The sequence below is a fragment of the Macrosteles quadrilineatus genome, unplaced genomic scaffold, assembly GCF_028750875.1.
Source record: "Macrosteles quadrilineatus isolate MER2022 unplaced genomic scaffold, UCM_ALF_1.0 Scaffold_19__1_contigs__length_3004403, whole genome shotgun sequence".
NCBI classification, from domain to species: domain Eukaryota; kingdom Metazoa; phylum Arthropoda; class Insecta; order Hemiptera; family Cicadellidae; genus Macrosteles; species Macrosteles quadrilineatus.
Genome location: NW_026542612.1, coordinates 1,618,776 through 1,635,979, shown reverse-complemented (window position 1 = coordinate 1,635,979; position 17,204 = coordinate 1,618,776). Strand labels below are relative to the sequence as shown.

General features: G+C 37.4%; 1 protein-coding gene across 2 annotated transcripts in view; it reads right to left on the bottom strand.

Moving 5' to 3' along the window:
* The window catches only part of LOC129005327 (shootin-1-like), a 68,889-nt gene that overhangs the window by 25,423 nt on the left and 26,262 nt on the right, over positions 1-17,204 (bottom strand). For both annotated transcript variants that reach the window (XM_054434186.1, XM_054434187.1), the window contains 2 exons: positions 5,965-6,078; positions 747-841 (listed from right to left, as the gene is read on the bottom strand). In XM_054434186.1, the coding sequence (XP_054290161.1) occupies positions 747-841; positions 5,965-6,078 (209 nt within the window). The remainder of the gene's footprint in view (positions 1-746; positions 842-5,964; positions 6,079-17,204) is intronic.

Sequence of the window (17,204 nt, the reverse complement as noted above, 5' to 3'; positions counted from 1 at the left end):
AATGCAACATGTCTGAAGGTCAGTTGATCCATCAAGACATTTAAGACAGGCAGGCAGTGAACAGTAAGGATCTGTTGGCCTTGTGAAGTATAAGGCCATCACATGGTGTGTCCGAAGGTGACATGATATTATATACAGAGTTTGTATTGAAGGAAACGATTTTGGTAAAATTCCTAATAATCCATACTTGATTATAAAAATTATAATGTTGTAGGCTACTAATTTTGATTGTCTAGGCTTCTAGCATTTAGAGATTGCTTTCTTTGATCAAAAATACAATGAAAAGGGGTCTACTGTATTTAAAAATTGGAAAGTCTCACATGTGAGACACCGTGCCATAAGGTAGCATTTCATTCACTTAATAAAAAGTTAAATCAAGAACAAAAATAACTTGTTTCAGTTGAGCTACAAAACATTGTTTGCTACTGAACAATTGCAGTTCTTTCCAAAATACCAATACCAATTGTTTTATTCATGCCAAACTTATTCTTGTTAGTTACTACAGAATCTTTGTCTCCCTATCAGCTATAATAGAATAGAAAAAGCGGAAATAAAAAATAATACTCCAATAATAGCACACTTTATTAAAGGCTCTTTGAACAATCGCATCTCGTAAAAGACGGATGGCTACAACTATTCTCTATATGGTTGGGATTTCTACTTCTGATGATTGATGACATGTTGTTTAGTCATGATTGTTTTTTTACCCAATTATTTGACTTGTAACAGTATTTTTTTTGACTCACCATAGATGCCCTTTGCATCGCCTTCTGCATCGTTCCTGTCTCCAACTCAAACTGATTCTTCAATTGGTCGTACTCTTTGTACACAGCCTCTGATACTGTAACATTATTGAAGTTTTAAGTAAATTTCAATAAATTTCTGATCAATGACTGTCATGTATCCCTTTTATGTACCCCTTTATACCCCTTACTTATTAGGGGTTTTTGTACCCTTTTATTTTATGTTTTTATGTACCCCTTTTATAGTTGTATTTTTTCATTTAGCGGAGCGAGTAAAGCTCTTATACGTTGACTCTTATGTATTTCTTCATACGCAAACTCCTCTTAGATGGCTAATAGCCCAGGCAAATTAGACATATGCTCCCCAAAAAATCGTCTAAAGCTGGAAAGTGTTTTAATACCTTTTGGGGGTCCCAAATAAGACTCCTGTGAGTTTGCGACGGATTCTGACGTCTGCTTAAGTTTTGGGAGTCGAAAAACTATGAAAATTTTGCACTTTTTTCAGTTTTTCGCGTATAACTCCTAAATAACGAATCCTAAGGAAAGTGTTGTTCAAAGGTGTCTTTTAGTGCATTAAATTCCGCGTCGATTGATGTTAAATACGTCAAAATCGGCCAAGCCGTTTAGCCGCTGTAGTTTTTCAAAGTTGGGATATTTTCATCAACATGGCCAAAAGGTTGATTATTTGACCAGTTTTCGACTTACAACTCCTAAACGACACATGCTATACAAAAATGCGCCTGTAGTTAGTTTGGAAAACACAAAATTTGGCGTAGAATTATGATTATGAATGACTAGATAGTGGTTTATTTCATGGTTATCATCCAGAGGTTTATCCGAGAATGTGTGAAGGGAAGGGTAGCAAGACCCCCTATGCAATTTTAAATCTAATATTGTTGAGGGGGTTACAAAAATTGTAGGATTCGTCCTAAGCTCCCATTTATACGATCCCATCTCTGGACACTCCGGAATGATGTTAAGCGATTCTAATATATAATAAGATATTACAACGAGAAAGATTTTATTAAATATAGCAAAAATGTTATTTTTTTAGCTTAATAAACCAAAGATGATAATGGGACGGATGTACATAGTTTTACTAGGTATGTATTTAGCCTATTAAAAAAACGATTGGGATTTTTCGTAGATTTTACCATATAACTTTTCTACTTCTCATCATTGGAATTTTAAGAATAAGGATTCATTCTTTGCTCTTATTGGTCTTGCCACAAATGGTGACATTCGGTACCATCTTTTTCGTCAGATATCGAATTGAGATAATCGTGCCCCTTGCAAGTCTTTCAGACAGTAGTGCATTATATCCCTGCATTTCATATGGAGCGAGAAAATGTAAACCTTTTTAACATGTACACGATGGTCGAGATAGGTAGACGGAGTTGAGAAGTTCTTGTCGAACCGGTGGATTAGCCGTAGTGATGGGAGTTAATTTCTTAATTTTTTTAATTAATTACTTTTTTTTAGTGACCCATTGACGTTAATTTTCCATACCTATCTCTCTGAATTAAGTACATTTTTAAATGAGCTCTAAAGGATTGGTGGATCAGCAGCCCCTTTTGTTAGAATCAAAGTCAAAATTAGTTGAAAGTGTCCTCTAGAAGAGACCAACGGACCAACCCTCACTTGATTTTGATATGTTCTGCTCCCAACCATGTATAGGGCCAACCTGCTTCTGCAACTTCGCCAAGCGTTGTAACCCGTCAGAACACAGTGAGATCCACATTGATTGGAGTAAACAGCATGAGTAGTTTTATGCTACATAAATAGTTAGATTTTTGACTCTTTTACATCACGCTTTCTTCATCAAACTGCGCTAGTAGGTACGAACCGATTTTTAATCCAAAGTATGATTCAAATTGAGGCTTGGATTTAATGTGGAATATCACGTGTTGACTGAGGGGGCAGATTCTTCTTTAACCTTTGCTGTTGCCATCACAGCTCGCGAGTAATGTCACCACTTCTGCACAGTTTATGGTCATTATAGGCTTGCCTATTTACGATTTTCTTGCAAGCTGTGCCTTTCCATTATGCTTTATACATATCTCGCGTTGATGCTATTATATGGGATAACTGCTGAGCTGATTGACATGAGCGAACTATTTTCAGTAAATGGGTCGTGACACTGGAACCATTTGATGAATTTCTTTTTGATCACACCGTATCCGTAGAGTTTATATTGTCAACTTGCTGATAATATGTTGAAGAGGTGATCCCACAATATACCTTAACTTGATGGGTAGCATTCACTGCGATGGGCCTGCCAGCGAACCATCGGGCTAGGTCCACATCATTGATTCCCCTATCTCGGAAAAAGCTCTCCACAGTAGATGTTGCTCTCATGAGCACTTACTTGTTCATAGGCCATGCTGCACGATCCATGACGTCACACTAGTGGATAGATTCACTGCCATATCCCCTATGTTTTTGGTAATTAGGCCGGTTGTTTGCCAGATTTCAATGGTAAGATTTTAAACTTGACAAGCATCTGATCTAGTGTTAACAATCAATAGCGGTTAAATGGTGAAGCCGATCTTAATGAATTGGAAAACATTCTACGCAGACGTTTATGCTCTTCAAACTAACTACAGGAACATTTTTTCTATAGCATGCGTTAGAAGATGTAAGCCAAAAACTGAAAGATGAATACAGGGATAGATCGTATATAATGGATGGTTGGGATGAATCCTAGAATTTTTGGAACCTCAGACAACAATATTTAGACTTAAAATTACATAGGGGGTCTTACTCTCATCACACCTTATTAGATAAACCTCTAGATGACTATCATGGAATAAACCACTATCTAATAATTCATAATCCATTTAAGGACAGGATCTATGTTGTTACCAATTTTATTAAAATTTCCCAACTTTAACTTTAATCCTTTTTTTTCAATGAAATGGCGTCCATACAAAGTAGGTAACAATCAATTGTCGTTGTTGATTAATAAAAAAAACATTATACGCAGAATTTTGTCTTTTCCAAACTAACTACAGGTGCATTTTTGTATAGCATGCGTCGTTTAGGAGTTTTAAGCCGAAAACTGGTCAAATAATCAACCTTTTGGCCATGTTGATGAAAATATCCCAACTTTGAAAAGCTACAGCGGCTAAAGCGGTGGATTGAGCTTGGGGGGGGGTTTGATTGGCTGATTTTGACGTATTTAACATCAATCGACGCGGAATTCAATGCACTAAAAGACACCTTTGAACAACATTTTCCTTAGGATTCGCTATTTAGGAGTTATAAGCGAAAAACTGAAAAAAGTGCAAAATTTTCATAGTTTTTCGACTCCCAAAACTTAAGCAGACGTCAGAATCCGTCGCAAACTCACAGGAGTCTTATTTGAGACCCCCAAAAGGTATTAAAACACTTTCCAGCTTTAGACGATTTTTTGGGGAGCACACCCTATATTTGATCTAATTTGCCTGGAGTATAAAGCAATCCTTTATTTTTACATTTTGCATGGTGATAAGACAATATCAGTGAGTGCCAACATCTATGTGGCATTAACAAATACTCCCAGAAATCCACCCCAGGGGTCTTAATGTTTCACTGCAATCCTTATGGAAGCAGTAATTGACACATAAACAAAGGCAAAATATCAGCTAGACTTAAATGCAGTATATTAGTAAACAGCTGGTAATAGTATATTTCGTACCTAGGGCCGAAAATGAGGTTTTGCCGGCTCGAGATAGTTTTTAAGTTCGAGACGAAGTCGAGAACTTAAATCGATCGAGAGCTGCAAAACCATTTCGGTCCATGGTACGAACGCTATTTTTCACCACACTATACCCTATTACCACTATTCACCACTATAATAATGCACACTGATAGTCAACACAACTACAACTTTAAGGTTATGTGAAGAAATAATTTGAGGAATCAGCAAAAATAAAATAAATAGTTGCTAGGCAACGGTGACAATAACACAATTCTATTGCAATGCTATGGATTTTGATTGTGTATTTAAAATGCATTCATGTTTTAAGTAAGTAAGCGGACAGCTGATTTTGCGGCCCCGGCCTGTAAAAACCTGCTCGGTCCCCAAATTACGATGACAGCTGGCATGGCCAGCAAAACGTAACTTTCAGCCACCAATTAACGTATGTAATACACCCAAAAACATCATAGTGTGGTGAAAAATTATTTTAACTGTCAATCAGGGACATTAGAATGGAAACAGTATTGGTCATACACATAAACAAATTACAAACCATATAAAAATATTGATTTTTCGAGCCAGTGACTCATCTATTTATTATCAATATTGCTTCTGTTCTAATAATCGTACCATTAATCATCTTCTTATTTATTATTTTTAGTACATGATTAAATCTTGGTTTTAGTAAATATATTATCTATTTGTCAAAATATAATATCCATATATCATATACACCATTTCTTTTGTGTAAAAACAGTTTGTTGTTTGTCTTTGTTTGCTTTTGTCGATGTTATTTTCAATAAATAATTTAAATATAACTCCAAACTCTGCTAAAGGCAGCAAACATATAATTGTTTGCGAATAAATACTGGTTTAAATATATAATAATAATAATACTGAAAATAGTAATACTGAAATAATACTGATAATAGTGAATAATACTGGTTTACTGATATAAATAGCTTTGGTTTTTTGATTAATGGTGATAAAAAAAGGCTTCCCTGATTGGAATTTTGGAAATTATCTTCGTCGAATATGAAAAGCAAATAAAGGTGTGTTGAGGTAAGCTTAGTTCTTGGCCAAAACCGTTAAATTAGCATCCCTTCCCAGTTAATATTTCTTCTAAGTGTAAACTCCTTTTGTTAAGGTTTAACAAAATTAGTGTAAGGTAAAGGCATACCATTGACCAAACTTAACCCTAGATTTTTTTTCTGATCAACATAAAAAAACTACAATTAGTGTAAGTTTGTGTGGTGGTATTAATCTTAAAGGGGCAATTGACTTTACATAGTCTATCGAACAAAATATACCTAATCATCGGCTGATTCCTAACTCTTTTACGACTGGTTAGGGTTCCAGTACCCAGTTATCGAAACCAATCACGAAATTACTTTTCATCAGCATTGGCATGCATATTTTTGGTTTGTTTAAGACACGTAAAGACGTTTCTTTACGTGTCATCACTGAAGTAATGTTGATTATTTTCATATTACAGTATAATGTACAGTTTGCACACTGGTGGTATTTGAAGGAACTTACACTTGCGCAGCTGGTTGAGCTGAGTCTCCCTGTCTGATAGCTCCTTGCGTGTGAGGTCCATCTCCCTCTGTAGCTGAGACTGCTTACGTAGCATCTCCTCATGATCTCTGGACACTGAATGAGTCACAGGTTAAACTTTGTGTCACTTATCATATATATAGTACAACAATTTGGTTGTTTGTAAAGAAAAGATAAAAGATAAAGTCTTTTTATATAAGAAGACTTTTATACAGGGTGACACAAAGAAACCGGACGTTTTTTAAATAAGTAGTACACAGTAGTTAAAAGGAATAAAATGGTTTTAATACTGTACATAGTGACGTAAACATTTGCCATTTGTTACAAAACAGTCATTTTTTTTAAATGACGTCATGCATATGGCGGCCATATACTTATCTACAAATGTTCATTCTGATCTGAAAATCATCTGAAACTCGGGTCAGGAGGTCTTGTTCAATGCCATTGATATCTTCTGTGATTGCAAACTTCAAATCCTCTAGAGTGCGTGGTTTGTGAGCATGAACACGCTCCTTAAGAAACCCCCAAAGGATATAATCACGAGTGGACATGGACAAACCATGTGATCTTGGTGGCCACGGTATGTCACCAAAGCGAGATCACCTTGTTAGGAAACATTCATTCAATGCTGCTCTCACTCTGGCGATGTTTTTGGGTGTTCTCGAAGTTCTAACAAGGCCTGGTGGTTTCTTTCTTGTTATATTCCCAGTTGTTCGGAACCCTGAAACCCATCTTAATAGCGTGTTCCGGCTTGGAACCGTTCCATGGCGTTCAATATTAAAATGTCGACTAAATTCCCGCTGGAGTTGATGACGGATTCACCTTTTCGGACCAAAGTATCGTATTCGAAAACGCAATGGTCTAGGGTCCACTGAGCCATTTCAACAAAAATGGCAAGCCTCACTGAAGCAAATGACATAACTTCAATCTTCCTACCACGTGCGACAACAATGGAACAGCTGTTTAAAAAACGTCCGGTTCCTTTGTGTCACCCTGTATAATAGATAGGTAGAGAAGGTGAATAAGAATATTCTGTTTAACTTACAAGTTTATATGGACAGTACATGTTTTATTAAGAGATAAGTGCGGTAGTAAAGTCCAGATTGAGGACACCCTAGTTGAAGCCCCAAGAATAAATTTCCACCTGCTTACACAGGGTGGGAGCCTATTTTCATCTTGCATTTGCCAGCGTCCACATGAGCCCCAATGGCATGTGTCTACGTGTGGTGGAACCACAGTTAGGAGAATTTCTATTCCCTTGTTAGTAATGGAGTTTCACACAAAGCAGGGGGTGAGTAGAATAATGAAGAAGTTAAGAGTACAAGAATGAACTTTACTTTTAAATTATAATTGGTAATTATGAGGAATTTTTCACTATACAGACTGAGCCACCGACTCACCAAACACAAAACACCTGTAACAACTAACTCGTATAATGTGTACTTACACAGAGAAGTAATGTACAGAGGAAACACACTAATGGGACAACCGTGCGATTTCAGCTTTGGTATTTTTGGGGCAGAAATACTTGTGACGAGCAAGGAAAATTCTGAACGGCGAGCACTGTGCGGAAATTCCTATTGCACAGGTGGCATGGTGAGGCATTTGTACGTTATGGCAAGGGGGAGGGCGGTGCGGGACTTTGTCCTAGACACCATTACTAGTGCTAGACACCACTTTGTTGTATCATGGAGTGCATCCTCGGTTTGTTACTTCTCTGTGGTACTCAATACAAATGTGATTCATTATATTGTTAAATACATTGCTTCAAAAAAGTAAATAAGAAGAAGCTTAAATTACTGAATCACTACTCTTCATTATTTACCTTCATAGGCAAAGAAACTATATCATTCATCACTTTAGCATTTCCGTTTACGATTAAGGTACTATACCGCGAATACTTAGCAGAACTGGTATGGATCATAAACATAAATAAATTATGTTTCTGGCCCGAAAATAAACATTATTTAACATTGCTTGAATAGTACTGTCTAAACCATATGTTAATGCTATTATTAGTACCTAGGATTCGAGCTAGCAATGTAATTTGTTTATTTTTATGATCAATACCAGTTCTGTTCAAGTATTCAAACCTACCGTACTGAGAAGATTACTTTTATTTTATTAGCTTTAATGTTAACCTTATTGTTTTGAAATTCACTCAAAGCTCACTGAAGAAGACTATCAGTGGAAACAAAACTGAGTTTACAGAGAAAATGTTGTAACATAAATTGTTTTCAACTATAAAAAATACAAAAATTAAAAATTACTAAGTGTAGGCTTGCAAATAAATACATAAAATAAATACATAAGGATGTCAAAATAGTGCAATTATTGTAGCTGGAATTGTTGTGCTTGGAAACTCCTAAATACCAACCTAAAATCTAGCTCAATGTGATGGAGAAGTACTGATACAGATAACAGATAGATAAGGAAGGAATGTGGAGAATGTGTAAGCATGTTTACATGAGTGTTGTCTCAATGATGTTCAGTGTGTCAAGAAGCTCAATCGCAGGTAGAACAAGTTTGTACTGTCTTAAATAGATTGGCGTAAATGTTCTAAGCATTAAATTAACTAAAACATTTCTTAAGATATTTAGATTGAATGATATCTTAAAATTTAAAAGAAATCTATTATCATCATACTGGGGAAGCGAGCCGGCCTAGTGGTTAGAGCACGGCACTTCGGTCCCTGAGGTTCCGGGTTCCAATTCCGCCAAATCACCAAAATGGATTTTATCCAAGTGATAATGCCGCAACCCCTATGTATGTCTAGCCTGAAGTAATGAGAAAATCAATCCCGGGCTTGTGCCTAGCTTCCTAGGACAAAACAATTATCATCATAGTCTGTGTGTTTGTATGAGCTAAGCTTAAAAACTACTGAACCGACTGGGCTCAAATTGCTCAAAAATGAAGCTACAGCTCCGAGGATGCATATAGAACTATTCCCGCCTTGATATTGACCTAGGACTCTGCCTCACGGGCTTTCACAGTTCTGAGGTGAGTGTTTTGAAAGTAAATATTAATTGGTCTCCATGGTAACAAAAAACAAACTACATTTACATACAAATGTAAAATTTATGGTATTGACTTTTAATTAAAATTGTATTCAAAATTGTGTAAGTAGGCAACAATAATTCAACAATGCATAAAAAAAAACATGGATACCAAACTTATAGGCTAGGCATATTAGGAATATAAGTGACAGTTAGCGGAAAGTTTAGGTACAGTCCTAATCATCACTTTTCTTTATGTTTTTTTGGGTCGCTGAACATGAATATGAGGTTTGCTGACAGATATTTTGCCCGGAACATTGGTTATTTTGTGAAAAACCTTAAAATTTGGGCACTTTTTTGGTTTTTCAGGCAAATCTCGGTAAGTAAGGGTTTTTTAGAAAATCCTGCTTTGTAAAATTAAAGATGACAAAATTTACTACAAGTATCCTGTATAATGTTTGTTTCTACGACGAACCGTTTCGCCACTAGAGCACACTAAAAAAGGCCAGAAGTACAAAAAATTAAAAACATTGCTAAATGCTGCCGTTTTACATTACGTTTCCATGGGAACAACCCATGTTACGATATTTGAGCGGAGCGAGCGAAGCGAGCGAAGCTCTTATACGTCGACTTTTATGCATTTCGTAATACGCAAACTCCTCCTAGACGGCTGAATCAATCGTTTTCAAATTTTGCATGGTGATAAAGACAATATCGGTGAGTGCCAACATCTATATGGCGTTAAAAAAGTCTCTCAGGAATCCGTAGAAAAATGAAACTGAAAATCACATTTTCTTAACATTAGTCTTATGGGTTGCTAGGTAACCATGTTGGCTGAATTAAATAACAAGTAAAAAGTAAACAAAAGATTTGAAGTTTTAGCATGTGTTCATAATAAGCCAACTACCCACAGTATACTAGGAAATTACAAATACAGTACAAAAGGAAAAACATCACTTGTTAATATTGAGCAAAGATTATACTTAAGATTACTCGATACATTGTAGTCAAGGGTAGCAGTGCGAAGTCTAGGATCTGTTTATGACGAATACATTAAGGTATCTGCAATCCTAAAATGCTATGGGAAGGGAAGGAAACAGGTCCGTGACGTAGGAAGTAGTGAAGGAAGTAGTAAAGGCAATCATAAAATGCTATGGGAATAGAGGGAAACAGGTCCGTGACGTAGGAAGTGATATGAAGGAAGTAGTAAATGCGAGCAGTCCGGAGTGTGGGGACTGTTTATGACGATAAGATTAGGGTATCTGCAATCCTAAAATGCTATGGGAAGGGAGGAAAACAGGTCCGCGACGTAGGAAGTGGTGAAGGAAGTAGTCAAGGCGAGTAGTCCGGAGTGCGGGAACTGTTTGTGACGATTAGATTAAGGTATCTGCAATCTTTAAGTGCAATGGGAAGGGAGGGAAACAGGTCCGCGACGTAGGAAGTGGTGAAGGAAGTAGTCAAGGCGAGCTGTCCGGAGTGTTGGAACTATTATGACGATTAGATAAGGGTATGGGCAATCAAAAATGCTATGGGAAGGGAGGGAAAGAGGTCCGCGACGTAAGAAGTGGTGAAGGAAGTAGTCAAGGCGAGCTGTCAGGAGTGAGGGAACTGTTTATGGCGATTAGATAAGGGTATGGGCAATCCTAAAATGCTATGGGAAGGGAGGGAAACAGGTCCGTGACGTAAGAAGTGGTGAAGGAAGTAGTCAAGGCGAGCTGTCTGGAGCGTGGGAACTGTTTATGATGATTAGATTAAGGTATTTGCAATCCTAAAATGCTATGGAAAGGGAGGAAAATAGGTCCGCGACGTAGGAAGTGCTGAAGGAAGTAGTCTAGGCGAGTTGTCCGGAGTGTTGGAAATGTTTATGACAGTTAGATTAAGGTATCAGCAAACCTAAAATGCTACGGGAAGGGAGGAAAACAGGTCCGCGACGTAGGAAGTGATGAAGGAAGTAGTCAAGGTGAGCTGTCCGGAGTGTGGGAACTGTTTATGACGATTAGATTAAGGTATTTGCAATTCTAAAATGCTATGGAAAGGGAGGAAAATAGGTCCGCGACGTAGGAAGTGGTGAAGGAAGTAGTCTAGGCGAGTTGTCCGGAGTGTTGGAAATGTTTATGACTATTAGATTATGGTATCAGCAAACCTAAAATGCTACGGGAAGGGAGGAAAACAGGTCCGCAACGTAGGAAGTGATGAAGGAAGTAGTCAAGGTGAGCTGTCCGGAGTGTGGGAACTGTTTATGACGATTAGATAAAGGTATTTGCAATCCTAAAATGCTATGGGAAGGGAGGGAAACAGGTCCGCGACGTAGGAAGTGGTGAAGGAAGTAGTCAAGGCGAGTAGTCCGGAGTGTGGGAACTGTTTATGACGATTAGATTAAGGTATCTGCAATCTTTAAATGCAATGGAATGGAGGGAAACAGGTCCATGACGTAGGAAATTGTGTAGGATGTAGATGTGTGGATTTATGTATCTCCAATACTACGGTGCTTTCAGAGTGAACTAATGATTTTCCCCGAGCAAAGATCGGTCCCCAGGTACTATAATCAAATGACGACACTAGCTTGAGGTTCGTGACGTATGAAGAGGTCAAGGAAGTAGTAAAGGTGAACAGTCTGGAGTGTGGAAACTGTTTATGACGATTAGATTAGGGTATCTGAAATCCTAAAATGCTATGGGAAGGGAGGAAAACAGGTCCGCGACGTAGGAAGTGGTGAAGGAAGTAGTCAAGGCGAGTAGTCCGGAGTGCGGGAACTGTTTATGACTATTAGATTAAGGTATATGCATTCCTAAAATTCTATGGGAAGGGAGGAAAACAGGTCCACGATGTAGGAAGTGGTGAAGGAAGTAGTCAAGGCGAGCTGTCCGGAGTGTGGGAACTGTTTATGACGATTAGATTAAGGTATCTGCAATCCTAAAATGCTATTGGAAGGAAAGGAAACAGACCCGTGGCGTAGAAAGTGGTGAAGTTAGTAGTAAGGTGAGCTGTTCGGAGTATGGGATCTGTTTATGACCATTAGATTAAGGTATCTACACTCTTAAAATTATATGAAAAGAGAGGGAAACAGGTCCGCGACATAAGAAGAGATGAAGTAATCAGTAAGGTGAGCAGTGTGGAGTGTGGGAACTGGAAACCGTTCGTAGCAGTTAGATCAATGCACCTGCAATGCTGAAATGCTATGAGAAGGGATGGAAACATGTCCACGACATAGAAAATGGTGAAAGAAGTAGTAAAGGCTAGCAGTGCGGAGTGTGGGCAATGTTTGTGGCCTATTAATTCTGAATTTTGTTGCGATCTTTTTGTTAGAAGTTTTCTTAATGATCAATACCGTTTCTGTTCTATAATTTCAATTTGCCGTGCTGTTAAACGTCTTGTTGTGTATTATTTAAGTGTGCGATTAATTGTAGGCCTACACTGTATGTCTACTCCTTTAATCTAAGATCTCAGTTTAAACATGATTGGATATTTATCACCGACAGAAAAAGTTATATCCAACGTGTATTTTGTTCAGTGTTTCATTATTTTTATTTTGCTAACATTTGTAAACATCGTTGTGGCTGTAGACAACAGCCTATTTGTTTATTAAAAGAGCCCAAAGTAGGCCTACGCCATTGCGGCTCGAGAACTGTAGACGGCCACACGAAGCTTTAGTTATATGGATCATAAACATAAACAAATGACGTAACTAGCCAAGGCCCCCCTATAAAAACAGGCCATGCTGCAGCACGGACAGCGCAACAATACAGTGGTGGATAGTTGTACTAAAATCTTACCATTAAAATCTGACAGCCAGCTTATTTACCTAAAACTAAAACATATGAGATATGGTAATGAATTTGTCAATGAATCTATCCACTAGTGTGACGTCATGGATCCTGCAGCATCTACCCCGAATCCTGTATTAATGAAACTAACATGTTTTGAACGTTTTTGACAGTTCCATAAAAATAATAACACGAACTACTTTGGGGATAGTGATGTAATTTGTTTATGTTTATGATCCACAACGTTTATATTCTAATGTTCGTCTAAAAACCATATGCTAACACTAACAGTTAAGTGGGGTTTCAATACAACGAAACCACGTGTTTTAATAGTGACGTAATTTGTTTATGTTTATGATCCACAACGTTTATATTCTAATGTTTGTCTAAAAACCTTATGCTAACACTAACAGTTAAGTGGGGTTTCAATACAACGAAACCACGTGTTTTAATAGTGACGTCATTTGTTTATGTTTATAATCCACACCATTATTGTTTTAATGTACGTGTGAAAAACATATGTTAACAATAATTAAGTTCGGTTTCAATTGAACAAAAAACGTGTTTTAATGTAAACAAAGTTGTCTTGTTTACAAATGATAGTTTCACTTAAATATTAGTGTTTTAGTTTATATTGTGTTCTATTGAATTTGTAGATTGTGGAAGTTTATCAGGATGAAGGGTGATGAGGATTGTTCAGAATTATGTGAAAGTGTTATATTCCCATAATATGTCGCATGCAGAACTACCACATAAGATTTGTTTTTGATATGAGAAACAGTGACTGTTCTTGTTCTTTTTTTAATTAAAACGTTAATGTGACCTTAGAACAATAAAAATAATTTTACTTAGGTACTTATTCTATATTGAAAAAAAAAACTTTAAAAATATTTTGCAAACAACCTATAAGGTTGTCGCAGAAGGAAATGCTAGGATTTCACGTTCTGCTTAATTTACTTAATGTAGGCCTATACCTCTTCATAGAACCGCAGTATAGTATACGACAGAGCGTTTGTTGTTGCTGCTTGTCGTGTTTGGAATTACCTCTGGCCAGTGTTGCATACGTAGATTTCTTTGGACAATATCGGGTTAGTTTATATAACGTACTTGAAATGCCGCGATTTTCAAAAGGTTCAAACTTGTCAAGATCAACACGGACGACTAGGCAGCACAACAGTGGTAGCCATCAGACTGCTTCATCTTCTGATCTCACCGCCAGGAACATTAATAGAAATTTGGTATTAGCAAACAAATTTGATCATTCCCTTCAGTCTCTGGATATGTAACCTGCACAAATTGTAAAGCAAAAACGTTGCAAGAATTTAAAGAAGACTTTATGTGTGCAATTTGCAGAAGAAACCCAAATGTTCTTACAGATCTTAACAACATGGATCCAGGAGATGTGCCACCCCAGCTACAAGACTTAACTCCAGCAGAGCAAATGCTCATTGCCAAAGTTCAGCCAGTTATTCGGCTGTATCAGTATCGTTCTTGTGGACAGATATTTTATAACGGCCATGTAATAAATATTGCGCAAGATTTGTCTGAAATAACACACTTTCTACCCCGAGCACCAAATACTCTGAACGTTGTTATTGTTCGAAGACCAACATCACAAGGATTTTTGGAATTCAGAGTCCGCAGACAAAAAATACTTGATGCTTTGATATTTTTGAAACACAACAACGACTTTTACAATGACATAAATATCGATATGGACACATTAAATGATTTACCAATAGATGGCACTATTGAGGAACAAGTTCCAACGATAGAAATCGACAGTGAATTAAATGATTCATTAGACGACGGTTTGGTAACTGAATCGGCTGTAAGCAGTACAGCTTTCCAAAATCAAAAAGAATCAATAAAACGAGTTTTGGAATGGCCACCTGGACATCCCAATCCAATAGACGAGTACTCCTGGATATATCGTCATGGCTTTTCCTCATCTATTTCCACGTGGGAAAGCATATTTTAATGATCATACAAGACAAGTAAAACTGACTTTCAAACAGTGGTGCAATTATTTGATGCACTTCAGGGACTCCCGTTTTGCAACTGACAAAAGATTCCGATATTTCTGTCTAAACACAATTCAAAGACACGAGGCACTCAATGTCGGAGCGATTATGGCAAAGAAATCAGATCTCAAGGAGATGACAATAGATCAACTTCGTATTGAATTTGAAAGAAATCCGAGCATTTTAAATAAGCTGTTATCATATGGTGCCCATATCCGAGGAACAAACGCATATTGGTTTAAACGCCGGAATGAACTTCAATCTATGTGTGAAAGTCTTGGTGCACCCACCCTATTCCTAACATTAAGTTCTGCTGATCTATGGTGGCCATGCTTGCAAAAGTACTTCAAGATTCCTCAAGAAATCACAAGTAATGAAAGCCAAATGTCTAGATTCATGCAAAAATCTTTAAATGACAATCCACTAATTGCAGACGAGTATTTCGAGGCGCGAGTGCAAATACTCATGGAAATTTTAAATATAAAATTCAAAGTGAAAGATTTTTGGTATCGAACTGAGTATCAACATCGTGGTAGTCCACATGTACATAGCTTGATTTGGATTGAGAACGCTCCCGATATACGTCTATTTGATCAAGCAACTTTGAATGAGATATCATCATACAAACAATTCTACGATGAACTTGTATCTGCGGTCAATCCTAATCAAAATGAACCTCCTGCTGTAATCCATCCTTCGAGATTATATGGTTCAACAATTGAGTTTTGTGACGTGGAGAAAAAGGCACAATTATTAAATCGTGTTCAACGTCACACACAGCATTCTATTTATTGTCAGAAAAAGAATGGTGGTGGCTTTACCTGTCGATTTGGTTACCCAAAAAGTATAGAAGAAGAGTCTCATCTTGAGAAAAACGAGAATGGTGATTGGGTGTACACTCCAAAGAGAAATGACGAATTAATCAATGATTACAATCCATTTGTGGCACATGTCTGGCGCGCCAATACTGACTGTAAGGTGGTTACTTCACTTCAGATGGTAGTCAACTACTTGGCTAAATACGCTTCCAAAAGTGAGCCGACTTCCCAATCTTTCCGTGATATTTTCTCTGAATTATTGCAGACATCTGAGCCTACAAACTACGCGACCATTGCTCTTCAACGTACATTAATGAAATTAATTGGCCAAAGAGATATATCTGCTTGTGAGGTTATGCGATTGTTGACAGGAAAAGCATTGTATCATTCTTCACGCCAGTTTATCACATTGTACATATCAAAAGAAGAATTTGTAGTCCTGAATGAAAATGGTGATCACGGATCGTCAACTTTTTCAAAATATCAGAATCGACCTCGTCTTGCTGAAAATATGACACTATATCAGTTCACTAGCTCATGTAACACGAATAGTAGGGTGGAAAGACTAACTTACTACCGACAGCCACGCATTGTTCAAGTCCTACCCAAAGTCACGCTTGGAATTTCTGAAGAACATGATGAATTGTACTATATGCAAAAAGTGCTAGTTGTGTCTGCGTTCAGAGAAATTATCGAAGCAAAAACTCACAGTACTTGGAAAGAAACGTATGAACATCTTGATGTAGAATTGTGGGATTTCGATGGTGTTGCTGATGACGATGATGAAGTCGAGGTGGTTAATCCAGAAATTGATCGAATTCCTTGGATGGAAGCAGCTGCAGTTCCTCATAATGTGGTAGCCGAACACGTCCATCCAGGTGAAAGAGAAGTTGATCGGGACTATGATTGGTTTGAGCGTATTTCTGCATATGACAATATACATGACAATTTAAATTTTGTTAAACATGTAAGTAAAGCTACTCAGCTAGGAAGAGTACGGGCTAATAGTTCTGAAGTTTTGTTGAATCAAGAACAACAACAAATAATTGATCAATTGAAACAGCAACTGAATGGCCAAACAAATATAAAAAGAAGCTTGATTATAGGACCCGCTGGTGTTGGGAAGTCTGTAGTTATAAATGAGATTATCAAAACAACGGAATCGACCTATGGTGACGGTAGTGTTCTCATATTAGCACCAACTGGTTGTGCTGCTTCAAATGTTAATGGCCAAACAATTCACTCAGCACTAAGACTAAATATCCGAAATTTTAATGAGCTACAGGGTGAAAATGAACGAAATCTTCAAATTTTGTTCGAAAACGTCCGTGTCGTAGTTTGCGATGAAATATCTATGTGTGGGCAGAAGCTACTAGCAATGATCGACAAACGCTTACGTCAAGCCAAACCTGAAGACCAAGATGAAGTGTTTGGTGGTCTTATTGTGTATCTATGTGGTGATATGGCGCAGTTACTACCGGTGCAAGATCGAGCTCTATTCATGCCAGCTGATCTTTCAAACCAGTGGTATACACATGGACGTTTTGTATACGAGCACATCCAATAAGTTTTTCAACTAAAAACTATCATGCGTCAAGCTGGTGAAGAACAAAGTCATTT